This window comes from Salvelinus alpinus, unplaced genomic scaffold, assembly GCF_045679555.1.
Source record: "Salvelinus alpinus unplaced genomic scaffold, SLU_Salpinus.1 scaffold_40, whole genome shotgun sequence".
Taxonomy (NCBI): Eukaryota; Metazoa; Chordata; class Actinopteri; order Salmoniformes; family Salmonidae; genus Salvelinus; species Salvelinus alpinus.
The window spans coordinates 106,097-119,272 of NW_027255981.1; the positions used below are offsets into that span (position 1 = coordinate 106,097).

The 13,176-nt window shown below is 40.3% G+C and overlaps 1 protein-coding gene across 5 annotated transcripts in view; it reads right to left on the minus strand.

Moving 5' to 3' along the window:
- Positions 1 to 741: 741 nt before the first annotated feature.
- LOC139566991 (spectrin beta chain, non-erythrocytic 1-like) overlaps positions 742 to 13,176 on the minus strand; it is a 124,758-nt gene continuing 112,323 nt past the window's right edge. For 3 of the 5 annotated variants that reach the window (XM_071388400.1, XM_071388404.1, XM_071388401.1), the window contains 6 exons: positions 12,776 to 12,876; positions 6,702 to 6,756; positions 3,229 to 3,443; positions 2,890 to 3,063; positions 2,575 to 2,617; positions 742 to 2,159 (listed from right to left, as the gene is read on the minus strand). In XM_071388400.1, coding sequence (XP_071244501.1) covers positions 1,941 to 2,159; positions 2,575 to 2,617; positions 2,890 to 3,063; positions 3,229 to 3,443; positions 6,702 to 6,756; positions 12,776 to 12,876 — 807 coding nt within the window. In that variant the 3' untranslated portion in view covers positions 742 to 1,940. The other 2 variants (XR_011673197.1, XM_071388402.1) reach the window with 2 other exon arrangements.

A 13,176-nucleotide genomic window follows, 5' to 3' on the forward strand; every position in this document is an offset into this window, starting at 1 on the left:
TACTTGTGCAACAACTATATTTCAGTTATTTAATTTGTATTAATATTTAAAAAAAATATTGAATAGTTATCTAATCAAGATATAATAGTATTTTATTTTCCATAATAAAAATAAATGTAAATACATTTTTTCTTCCACTTTGACATTACAGAGTATTTTGTGTAGACTTTGACAAAAAAATGACAATTACATCCACTTGAATCCCACTTCGTAAGACAACAAAATGTGGAAAAAGTCAAAGGGTACGAACACTTTCTGAAGGCACTGTATGACAGAAGATAAGCTGCATGTAGCTAATTATAGACAAGTTGACGAACAAATAACCCATCTGCAACTGCCCTACTATATGTGATAAAGTAAAAATCTGAGGCCCACACCGCACCCTAACCCACAAACACAGAAAATGCACTGTAGAGATGCTGGAAAAATGTTTTGACGGGGTGCAGGATATTTTTTTTACCGCCACTAGGCTTTGTTTCTTATAATTTCCAACATTTTGATAGGCTATTAGGAATTGTGGGCTGTTGCGGGTTAACAAAAATATGACCCGCACATCACAATAAGGTGCTCTGTACTGAAGTTATAGACTAGGGCATTGAACTTTGAATGTGTATTTACAGTTACATTGATTGCACAGAGCCGACAGAGTAGACTTAAAGTACTCATTAGATTACAGCAAGGTTCAACATTTTCAAGCAGACGCGCTCCACTTTTCCAAAACCATAGATAGCACACAAACTCTAATGTTTAATCGCATTTTAATGACATCGCACATATTTGAGGGAGAGAGAGAGAAAAAAAGTCTACAGGTGCAGTTTCATACATCAGAAATCCGGGTCAATGTTCTATATATGCCCAAAGACCCAGGCATTGCAAAGCATTTCATTCCTATTACATAATTTATGATTGTACAGTAAGATGTTATTTTTCTCAATACAATAGATAAAGTGACAAAGAAATGCACACTATGTATCTATTAGCAGGATAACATAGCAAAAATTATAATGTGCATTGCTAGAGCCAACAAGCAAGCAACCTTTTTTTGCAGTAAATGCTGAATTTCCACATTTCCATTTAACATCAATGCTTTAAAGTGTTTGTTATACATACTCATTTTATAACCTGTAGCCAACTATTATTATTTGGAAACATATTATGATGCAAATCAAGAGGGACAAAAGTAAACAAACAAAGGAAAAAAAATTACTGGTCCATGATGTATATAAAACATTACTCCATGAGGGAATAATTTAAAGATATTCATCTTGTTTCAATTACAGGTGTATTATTAGGCTTATCTTGACCTAAAAAGAAATGCGCTTATTGATAATATTGGCTAGCTATGCCCTTTTGGAGCCTGATATTTTCTCGAGGTTGTTTGTTTTCAATTTAAACTCAAGTAGGAATCATAGTAAATTATGTTGAAAAGTTTCATAAAATTCTTTATTCAATATGTGTATGTCCAGTCACAAAAATGATTTATTTTGAAGTAATGTTGTCTCCCTTTTCAACAGAAAAAAAATGTAGGCCTGCCTCTTGAAGACACCCTCACAAAATTGAGGAAATGTTTAAATACTCAGACCCATTTTAACAAAACACAATGACAAGGAAAAAGCACAAAAACACACAAAACACATTTTTACAAGTAAATAATTAAGGTTAAAAAATAAAATGGTCCTCATGATATTTGATATTACCAAATCTATTTCATGATGGAACCTGCCAGATACACCTTGACACTAACAAAGTTCAAATGTTTCATTTACATTTGTATTTCAAGTTTCAATCGTTTTACCCAATTCAAGGAACATTAAAACACAGCATGTGGTATAGTTGAGCAGGAATATCATTGTGGCTGGACAGACAAAAATTAAAAAGAAGTAAAGAAAAAAACAATACTGCACTAATAAAAAACAGAATGTCTTCATTGCTGAGAAACTTTATAGTTTTTTCTTGCCAAAGAGGCTGAATCGCTTCTCCTTGTCCTTTTCCTTGTCTTTCTCCCGCTTGCCCGGGCTGGATTCGGTGGTGAGGGTGACGGTGGCGGGCAGGGTCTGGGCTCGGCTCGACGCCGGAGTGCTCTGGTTGCTGGGCGTAATCGATACCTTGTCAGGTGTCCCCGCATTCAGAATGGCCTGGATCCATGTGCTCATCTCCTCCTGTAAGGGGTCATTGAAAGGTCAGTTTCCTAAGCACTTTTTAGCTAATGTTGTGCTTTCTGTCTCAAAAAGAGAATGGCAATTGTAAAGATCTATGTTTATAAGTGAATGAAATTTGCCAAAGAAGTACTTTTCTTTTCTACAAGTGGACTGAGTCTGGGTCGTCATGAGATTTAAAGTGCCACATTAGCTAGGGAATTTTGGGGAAACTCACCCTAGAAGAATAGGTGAATGCAAGGTGGTGGAGGCCAGTTTAACAACTAGCCCAAGAATTAGGTTGGGTAGTCAAGACCAGGGCCTCTATACAAAAGTTGTCGTTCATTTGTTTTACAGTATACCCACTGTTTTGTTTTGGCCTACTGAAACAATCTTTAACACGATTACACAAAATGTTAAACAAAGGAAGCCAACTTACTTCTTCTTTGGCTTGGAAGAGATACTCATTTCCATCAGCAACTCTGAAAGAAAAATGAAAAAAAAATTGGTAACTTTATAAACATATATATTTCAGATTCAAAAGAGATTCGGATAGCAACATTTGCACAAAAAAAAACATTCTGAAGTGGCAGTCATTAAGCTGAACTGGTTTGAACAAAATGAACTAGAACATTAAGAAATCCGATTTAGACTGAAGCAGATAGCGTAATGAAGTGCAACTGAGAGGATCCACTTCTGGGGTGATTCCGTGAGAAGAACCATGAACACAACTCAAATTTTTATCATTTTTAACCTGAGTTTGAAGACATGCTTCTTTTTTTTGTAGTCCATGGCCACATCACACACAGCCCCCATTAGACTGATCGGAATCGCATTATGGTAGGGGATGCCTTGACCAGCACCCTTGTTGTCTTTGTAGAAGCCCATTTCCTGATTGTTGATAACGCAGTACACGTTATGCCAGGATCTGAAAAAGAGAGCCGAATGAGTCATTGTGAGCCTGGGATGTATTGTACAACACAAGTTAACTTCCTTAAAATAATATATTTTACATAAAAATAAACTGTATAATTAAATTACGTCTTCAAAACAATGCTATTTGGATTCTCTCTTTTGATCCAGTTCACCATACCTGCTTGAGGCCTTCTTGTTGTGTCCCTCCCATTCATGCTTGCGATGCAGGAAGCCCTCCAGCTGAGCTGCAGGCGAATCGTGGTTTTGGGTCAGCAACGTGGAGGACAGGCTGCCCTTGCCCTGCCGGCTGGCTGTGGGTGAGGGAATGGGGCTCGGGTCCTTTGAGTTCTGCTCCGCCACTCCATTCATGATCTCAACTCTATCCAAGCCATTCTATGTGTGAGAGAGAGAGAGAGCCCAATCATTTCCCCAATCATGCCTTAAAACTAGAGTATGCAACGCTAATAGCTCATTTTGGTTTCTGAATTGTATTTGGACAAAGAATGTTGTGACTGAGTAGGCCTCTTGTTGCCTCGGGCTGTGATTGAGCCCTAGACCTGTTGGAGTGTTGGAACACGCTGAGCCAGGAGCTTCTGTCTACATCCAAGGAGCCTGTGCGCATGGACTACTCGTCGGCTGTGAACGGAGAAGCGTAATAAGCCATGTAAGTCATTAGAGCAGCCTCGAATGATGCTGACATCTAAACTATAATTTCCCCTTCCAGAAATGAGCCCAATATAACATATTGGTCCATATTATTAGCAATAGGCATTATCACCTGATGTAGCTAACCTGATCAGTGGTGTAAAGTACTTAATTAAGTAAAAATACTTTAAAGTACTAAACTCTGCAAAAAAGAAATCTCCTCTCACTGTGAACTGCGTTTATTTTCAGCAAATTTAACATGTAAATATTTGTATGACCATAACATGTGACTAACAGAAATGGAATAATGTGTCCCTGAACAAAGGGGGGGGGGTCAAAATCAAAAGTAACAGTCAGTATCTGGTGTGGCCACCAGCTGCATTAAGTACTGCAGTACATCTCCTCTTCATGGACTGCACCCGATTTGACAGTTCTTGCTGTGAGATGTTACCCCACTCTTCCACCAAGGCACCTGCAAGTTCCCGGACATTTCTGGGGGGAATGGCCCTAGCCCTCACCCTCCGATCCAACACGTCCCAGATGTGCTCAATGGTATTGAGATCCGGGCTCTTCGCTGGCCATTGCAGAACACTGACATTCCTGTCTTGTAGGAAATCACGCACAGAACGAGCAGTACAGCTGGTGGCATTGTCATGCTGGAGGGTCATGTCAGGATGAGCCTGCAGAGGAAGGGTAGTCTGACCACACTCATTGGGTTGCCGGCCAGCCTGTCCTCTCACAGCCCTTTGTCTCCTGTTTCTAGGCCCACCCCTCTTATCGATGGCCAACCGGTGTACACGGGGAGGCGCCTCCTGAAGGTTCGACAGCGGGGCAGGGGATTCCAGTACCTGGTTGACTGGGAGGGTTATGGCCCGGAGTAGAGGTGCTGGGTCCCCGCTAGGGACATCCTGGACTGTCACACAGTACAGTCCAGGATGTACTGTCACACCGTGGTCTGTTTCACATGTCTCTGTGCTTGTTTCCACCCCCCCTCCAGGTGTCGCCCATCTTCCCCAGTGTACTTATACCTGTGTTCTGTCTGTTGCCAGTTTGTTTTGTTTGTCAAGCCTACCAGTGTTTTTCCTCTTGCTCCTGTCTTTTTCTAGTTCCTGTTTTCTAGTTTCCCCAGTTTTGACCATTCTGCCTACCCTGACCCTGAGCCTGTCTGCCATTCTGTAACTGGTCACACCCTCCTGGATTATTGACCTCTGCATACCCTGACCTTGAGACTACCTGCCGTTCTGTACTTGATGGACTCTGATCTGGATTACTGACCTCTGCCTGCCCTTGACTTGTCGTTTTGCCTGCCCCCTGTTCTAGTAATATACTTTTGTTACTTCGACACTGTCTGCATCTGGGTCTTCTCCTGAAATGTAATAAAATGCCTGGGTTACATGCATGGAAGTGTATTTGAGTTTTAAAATACATTCCAATTGTATTTCCTAATACATTCCAATAATGAACTATTTGTAGTAAAAATTAAAAATAATACATAATTTACTTTGGAATGTCTTTGAAAGTAATTAAATTACCCTAAATAGTATTTGAACCCTAGGCTGCACTGTAGCACCATACCAATGCTGTCTATTTGTATTTGTATTTATTATGGATCCCCATTATCTCTTCCTGGGGTCCAGCAAAATGAAGGCAGTTATACAATTTGAAAAACATTACAATACATTCACAGATTTCACAACACACTGTGTGCCCTCAGGCCCCTACTCCACCACTACCACATATCTACAATACAAAATTGATGTGTACGTGTGTGTATAGTGTGTATGTTATCATGTGTATGCATGTGTCTCTGTATATGTTTGTGTTGCTTCACAGTCCCCACTGTTCCATAAGGTGTATTTTTATCTGTTTTTTAAATCAAATTGTACTGCTTGCATCAGTTACTTGATGTGGAATAGAGTTCCATGTAGTCATGGCTCTATTTAGTACTGTGCACCTCCCATAGTCTGTTTTGGACTTGGGGACTGTGAAGAGACCTCTTGTGGCATGTCTTGTGGGGTATGCATGGGTGTCCGAGCTGTGTGCCAGTAGTTCAAACAGACAGCTTGGTGCATTCAAAATGTCAATACCTCTTATAAATACAAGTAATGATGAAGTCAATCTCTCCTCCTCTTTGAGCCAGGAGAGATTGACAAGCATATTATTGATGTGAGCTCTCTGTGTACATCCAAGGGCCAGCCGTGCTGCCCTGTTTTGAGCCAATTGCAATTTTTTTAAGTCCCTTTTTGTGGCACCGGACCACACGACTGAACAGTAGTCCAGGTACGACAAAACTAGGGCCAGTAGGACCTGCCTTGTTGATAGTGCTGTTAAGAAGGTAGAGCAGTAGCGCTTTATTATGGACAGACTTCTCCCCATCTTAGCTACTGTTGTATCAATATGTTTTGACAATGACAGTTTACAATCCAAGGTTACTCCAAGCAGTTTAGTCACCTCAACTTGCTAAATTTCCACATTATTTATTACAAGATTTAGTTGAGGTTTAGGGTTTAGTGAATGATTTGTCCCAAATACAATGCTTTTAGTTTTAGAAATATGTGACAGGCATGCACAAGCAGGAATTGCTGCTTCATTGTTCTACATATACTTGGGTCTTAGTTTGTCGTTAGTAGTTATTGAAGAAGTACTGTAATGACAGGGTAGCGCAGGACAAAATGCAGATTAACCTACATAAGAGGTGGCCTTGACACCAGTGGGGTCATGCACCAACATGAATTATTATTATAATTTGAAGGGGCATGGATGGGCCTTCACACCAAAATAATTGAATTTATATATTTTTTATACATACATAAAATATTTCAATATATTAATATTTCATTCTTCAGCTTTAATGCAATTATGTTTTCTGGGAAACACCTCAGATGCAAACAAGGCACCTTAGGTGAGATTTAACAATGTAATGCTCTGAGAAGTAAGGCCCTAGTCAGTCTATTGACCCTAAAAGCTGGCATATTTTTGGTGGTAAACTTTGGAGCAGTAACTTACCTGTGGAGAATCTTGGTCTGAGGGCAGTCCGTTCTGCAATCCGTTCTCTACCCCACTGTGGAGAATATAAAGTAGAAAGGGATAATCAGGAAGCAAGTCAACGAAGATAAGTAAGTGTCCATGAGCTACCTAACAACTTGTCTGTGGTGATTTTCATAGCTAACTTGATTTACTTGAAAGAGTCACAATTGTTTGATGAGTGCACATGTTGGTTCTTTGCCCTAGCACTACACAGATTATTCAAATAATCTAAGCTTAATGATGAGTTGACTATTTCAATCAACTGTGTGGTGCTTGGACAAAAACCAAAATGTGCACCCCTTGGGGTCCCCATGACAGAGTTTGGGAAACACTGAAATACGTAAAAGGAAGCACTTTGTTATTCTACGATTGGAATGAGTCTGGGAGTGGAATGAGTCTGGGTCTTTGAGATAAGTAACAAACTACATTAGCTATGATGACTTTGGGAAACACACCCTTGTCTGTTTCTTTACCAACACCGCTACTAGGGCGGTGACAGTTACAACATTTCGTCAGCCAGTGATTGTCAAGGAAATAACTGGTCTCACCGTAATTGACCATTCATATCCTGGCTTTCACACATAGCCTACCAATGCAGACCTTCAGAACATCTACATTTTAAAAAGTATAGTAAATCCATGTAATATAGCCTACACCTTCACAATAAATCCCTTATTTATTTTAGACAGGTCTAAAAAATCATGATATGAAGAAAATGTAGTCTATTTCAGAAGAACAGAATAACATACTCTGATATGTCCTTGTGTCACGTTCATTATAAGGATGAGACCAAGGCGCAGCGTGAGTAGAGTTCCACATATTTTAATAAACTGAAACTCGCCAATACAATACAATACAATACAATACAATACAATACAATACAATAAAGAACAACCGAAACGTGACGCTACTGGTATGCACTCAGGCATCTCAATGTAGACAAGATCCCACAAACACAAAAGGAAAATGGCTGCCTAAATATGATCCCCAATCAGAGACAACGATAAACAGCTGCCTCTGATTGGGAACCATATCAGGCCACCATAGACATACAAATTTACCTAGATAACCCACCCAAGTCACCATCACGCCCCAACCAACACAGAGAAAAAACAGCTTGGCTGTGGGCTACACTTGTTCATTTAACAGACAAGATTTGTTTAGAATTCTGTGACATTATTTTATATTATTTTATAGTATGAAGAACACAATTGAACAAAGCTGAATAAAATCGAAATATTTTTTCCAAACGATTTGAGGGAGTGCGCAAATTCGGCTATTCTGTATTGAGCGATTAGCAAAGAAATAGGTACTCCTATATGCTTCATTTAGAGTTATTAATGTAACTTTAGTTGTTCTAGAAACGTTGTGCTATATGTTTTGATGTTTAATACATTGTAAGGCTGCATGATGCGACTAATGATGATTTGAAAACAGTAGCATGAGCTCTGCTTTGTTTTTTGCACAGGCTGTAAACACTTCACTAGTCTTTCATTCACAATTTGACAAACACTTGATAATGCCTCGATTTCACTGTGGCATCCCCTTTGTGGCCGTAATGCACTCTAAAAAAATCCATGCCTTTTGCGGCCAGTGGCCGGAGTGCTGCGTTGTGCCCTTCTCCCTGAGTGCTGCATTGTGCCCTTCTCCCTGAGTGCTGCATTGTGCCCTTCTCCCTGAGTGACGAGCTTCAATGCCATACAACTCTCCTTCCGTGGCCTCCAACTGCTCTTAAATGCAAGTAAAACTAAATGCATACTCTTCAACCGATCGCTGCCAGCACCTGCCCGCCCATCCAGCATCACTACTCTGGACGGTTCTGACCTAGAATATGTGGACAACTACAAATACCTAGGTGTCTGGTTAGACTGTAAACTCTCTTTCCAGACCCATTTTAAGCATCTCCAATCCCAAATTAAATCTAGAATCTGCTTCCTATTTCGCAACAAAACATCCTTCACTCATGCTTCCAAACATACCCTCGTAAAACTGACTATCCTACCGATCCTCGACTTCGGTGATGTAATTTACAAAATAGCCTCCAACACTCTACTCAACAAATTGGATGTAGTCTATCACAGTGCCATCCGTTTTGTCACCAAAGCCCCATATACTACCCACCACTGCCACCTGTATGCTCTCGTTGGCTGGCCCTCGCTTCATACTCGTCGCCAAACCCACTGACTCCAGGTCATCTACAAGTCTTTGCTAGGTAAAGCCCCGCCTTATCTCAATTCACTGGTCACCATAGCAGCACCCACCAGCAAGCACGAGCTCCAGCAGGTATATTTCACTGGTCACCGCCAAAGCCAATTCAACCTTTGGCCGCCTTTCCTTCCAGTTCTCTGCTGCCAATGACTGGAACGAACTGCAAAAATCGCTGAAGCTGGAGACTCATATATCCTTCACTAACTTCAAACACCAGCTGTCAGAGCAGCTCACAGATCATTGCACCTGTACATAGCCCTTCTGTAAATAGCCCATCCAACTACCTCATCTCCATACTGTATTTATTTATTTATTTTGCTCCTTTGCACCCCAGTATCTCTACTTGCACATTCATCTTCTGCACATCTACCACTCCAGTGTTTATTTGCTATATTGTAATTACCTTGCCACTATGGCCTATTTTATTGCCTTACCTCCCTTATCTTACCTCATTTGCACACACTGTATATATACTTATTTTTTTTCCTACTGTATTATTGAATGTATGTTTGTTTATTCCATGTGTAACTCTGTGTTGTTGTATATCTGTATATCTCTGGCACCCCAATGGTGGAACAAACTCCCTCACGACGCCAGGTCAGCGGAGTCAATCACCACCTTCCGGAGACACCTGAAACCCCACCTCTTTAAGGAATACCTAGGATAGGATAAAGTAATCCTTCTAACCCCCCCCCCCCCTTAAAAGAGTTAGATGCACTATTGTAAAGTGGTTGTTCCACTGGATATCATAAGGTGAATGCACCAATTTGTAAGTCGCTCTGGATAAGAGCGTCTGCTAAATGACTTAAATGTAATGTAATGTAAATGTATATGTCGAACTGCTTTGCTTTATCTTGGCCAGGTCGCAGTTGTAAATGAGAAGTTGTTCTCAACTAGCCTACCTGGTTAAATAAAGGTTAAATAAAAAAATAAAAAATTGGAGGTGTACCTGTGGATGTATTTCAAGGCCTACCTTCAAACTCAGTGCCTCTTTGCTTGACATCATTGGAAAATCAAAAGAAATCAGCCAAGACCTCAGACAAGAAATTGTACTCCACAAGTCTGGTTCATCCTTGGGAGCAATTTCCAAATGCCTGAAGGTACCACGTTCATCTGTACAAACAATAGTATGCAAGTATAAACACCATGGGACCACGCAGCCGTCATACCGTTCAGGAGGAGACGCGTTCTGCCTCCTAGAGATGAACGTACTTTGGTGCGAAAAGTACAAATCAACAGCAAAGGACCTTGTGAAGATGCTGGAGGAAACAGGTACAAAAGTATCTATATCCACAGTAAAACAAGTCCTATATCGACATAACCTGAAAGGCCGCTCAGCAAGGAAGAAGCCACTGCTCCAAAACCGCCATAAAAAAGCCAGATTACGGTTTGCAACTGCACATGGGGACAAAGATGGTACTTTTTGGAGAAATGTTCTCTGGTCTGATGAAACAAAAATAGAACTGTTTGGCCATAATGACCATCGTTATGTTTGGAGGGAAAAGGGGGAGGCTTGCAAGCCGAAGAACACCATCCCAACCGTGAAGCATGGGGGTGGCAGCATCATGTTGTGGGGGTGCTTTGCTGAAGGAGGGACTGGTGCACTTCACAAAATAGATTGCATCATGAGGGAGGAAAATTGTGGATATATTGAAGCAACATCTCAAGACATCAGTCAGGAAGTTAAAGCTTTGTCACAAATGTGTCTTCCAAATGGACAATGACCCCAAGCATCCTTCCAGAGTTGTGGTAAAACAGGGCTGTCCCGCAAGCGGGACACCTGTTGACAGCTTCCGGTGAAATTGGAGTGCGCACAATTCAATTAAATAATCATAAAAATTATGGATATTAAACATTTAGGTACATACAAGTGTCTTATATCGGTTAAAAGCTTAAATTCTTGTAATCTAACTGTACTGTTTTACAATAGGCTTTACAGCGAAAGCATGTCATGCGATTGTTTGAGGATGGCGCCCCACATCAACATATTTTTCCACCGGCACAGGCTTCATAAAATCACAAATAGCGATGAAATATTCACTTACTTTTTTAAATCTTCCTCTTATTTGCGATCCAAAGGGTCCCAGCTACAACATGTAGTGTCGTTTTGTTAGATAAAATCCTTCTTTATATCCCAAAAAGTCTGTTTAGTTGGCGCCATCGATTTGAGTAATCCACTCGTTCAACATGCAGAGAAAGGAATCCAAAAAGCTGTCGCTAAACTTTGTTAAAACAAGTCAAAATACATTTCTATATAATCCTCAGGTACCCTAAAATGTAATTAAACTATAATATTTCATACGGAAAGCAGTATGTTCAATAGGAAAACGATATTAACAGATGCGCGTCCTCTTCGTCGCGAGTGCACAGACTGATTTCCAACTCTGAGTCCCAGTACTAAAACTCGTACTTCTTCCTCGTTTGGGAAGAAACAAGCCTGAAACCTTGAACAAAGACTGTTGATATCTAGTGGAAGCCATAGGAATTGCAATATGGGAGCTGAATTTGGATATGCCCCTATACTTTCCATTGTAAGAGCATAGGCTCTCAAAAAAAAAAGAATCTGGTTGGTTTTTCTTTGGATTTTCTACTCCCATATCTATTGTGTGGGAGTATATATGCATATACATTATTTTAACATTTCTACAAAATTCAAAGTGTTTTATATCTAATGGTACCAATGATATGCATATCCTGGCTTCTGGGCCTGAGTAACAGGCAGTTTACTTTGTGCACGTCAGTCAGACAGGAAGTGGAGAAAAATAGACCCTAGCCTGAAAAAGTGTTAATGACAACAATGTCAAGGTATTGGAGTGGCCATCACAAAGCCCTGACCTCAGTCCTATAGAGAATTTGTGGGCAGAACTGAAAAAGCGTGGGAGAGCAAGGAGGTCTTAAACCCTGACTCAGTAACACCAGCCCTGTCAGGAGGAATGGGCCAAAATGCAGCCCTTATTGTGGGAAGCTTGTGGAAGGCTACCCAAAACGTTTGACCCAAATTAAACAATTTAAAGGTAATGCTACCAAATACGAATTGAGTGTATGTAAACTTATGACCCACTGGGAATGTGATGAAATAAATAAAAGCTGAAATAATTAATTCTCTCTACTATTATTCTGACATTTCACATTCTTAAAATAAAGTGGTGATCGTAATTGACCTAAGACAGGGAATTTTTACTAGGATAAAATTTCAGGAATTGTGAAAAACTGAGTTTAAATGTATTTGGCTAAGGTGTATGTAAACTTCCGACTTCAACTGTACTAAATAATATATGTGTGATTTTTTTTAAATATAGAATGGACCATTATCATGCACCTGTCTCGAAACAGGGGCAGCGGGAAAAAATACAAGTCATCTATGCACTTAAATAACAAATGGAGGACGCTTTTCCCTTGGTTCATTTTCATGCCAGCCAGGTAGGCTATACTCCTGTTGAAAAGATAAACAATGTGGTTAATATTAGGAATGTTGAGAATTAAATATAGTAGGCCTAGCCTATGTAAAGCTGATGGGATCCTCCTCTTTTTAGTAGAGGCCATCACTCTGTTTTTTGGCGAAAATGCAAAGGCTATAGAAATGTTGCTCAACATGAGCTCATGGGCTCTCATGAAGTGTTTGATTAGATTTTCGAAGACATTTGCATTGATGTCAGCGTGATTACAGGGACAATAGAGTGCTGAGTAAAAGGCAGTTAGCAAGTTTGGTAGGCTACTAATGATCATAAGCAGCATCAGAGCTTACCGTGACAAAATGGTCACGTGGAATTTGCTGCATTCATGACTCGTGACCGCCGGTGTGGAGGGAATATGGTCACCGCAACAGCCCTAACCGTTACACTTACCTCTGCAGTGGTGAGTCCTGCACCGGTAAAGGCTCCGGCGAAGGGGGTTTTCTCCTTCTCTCTTCTTCCTCTTGCTGTCTTCTCACTTCCAATAACTCCAACTGGAAGAACAAGACACAACGGAACCTCAGTCTCATTTTACCACCTTTATCTGAGTAAATTTGGCAATGCCACCTTCAAAGAGTGATGGGTCACACATCAATTTTAAAGTTTGCTATTTACTTGGGACTTAAGACGTGAAAAATGGTAGCTCATTTAATTACATTGTAGTTTCTTTGGGATTCATTGGAACATGCAAAACGTTGTACCAATTATGTTGAATTCTTTGAACTTTGTATTATATTATTACTACCAAATTTTTCATGAAATATTGGGTAAATACTGTAATGACATGCAGTTAA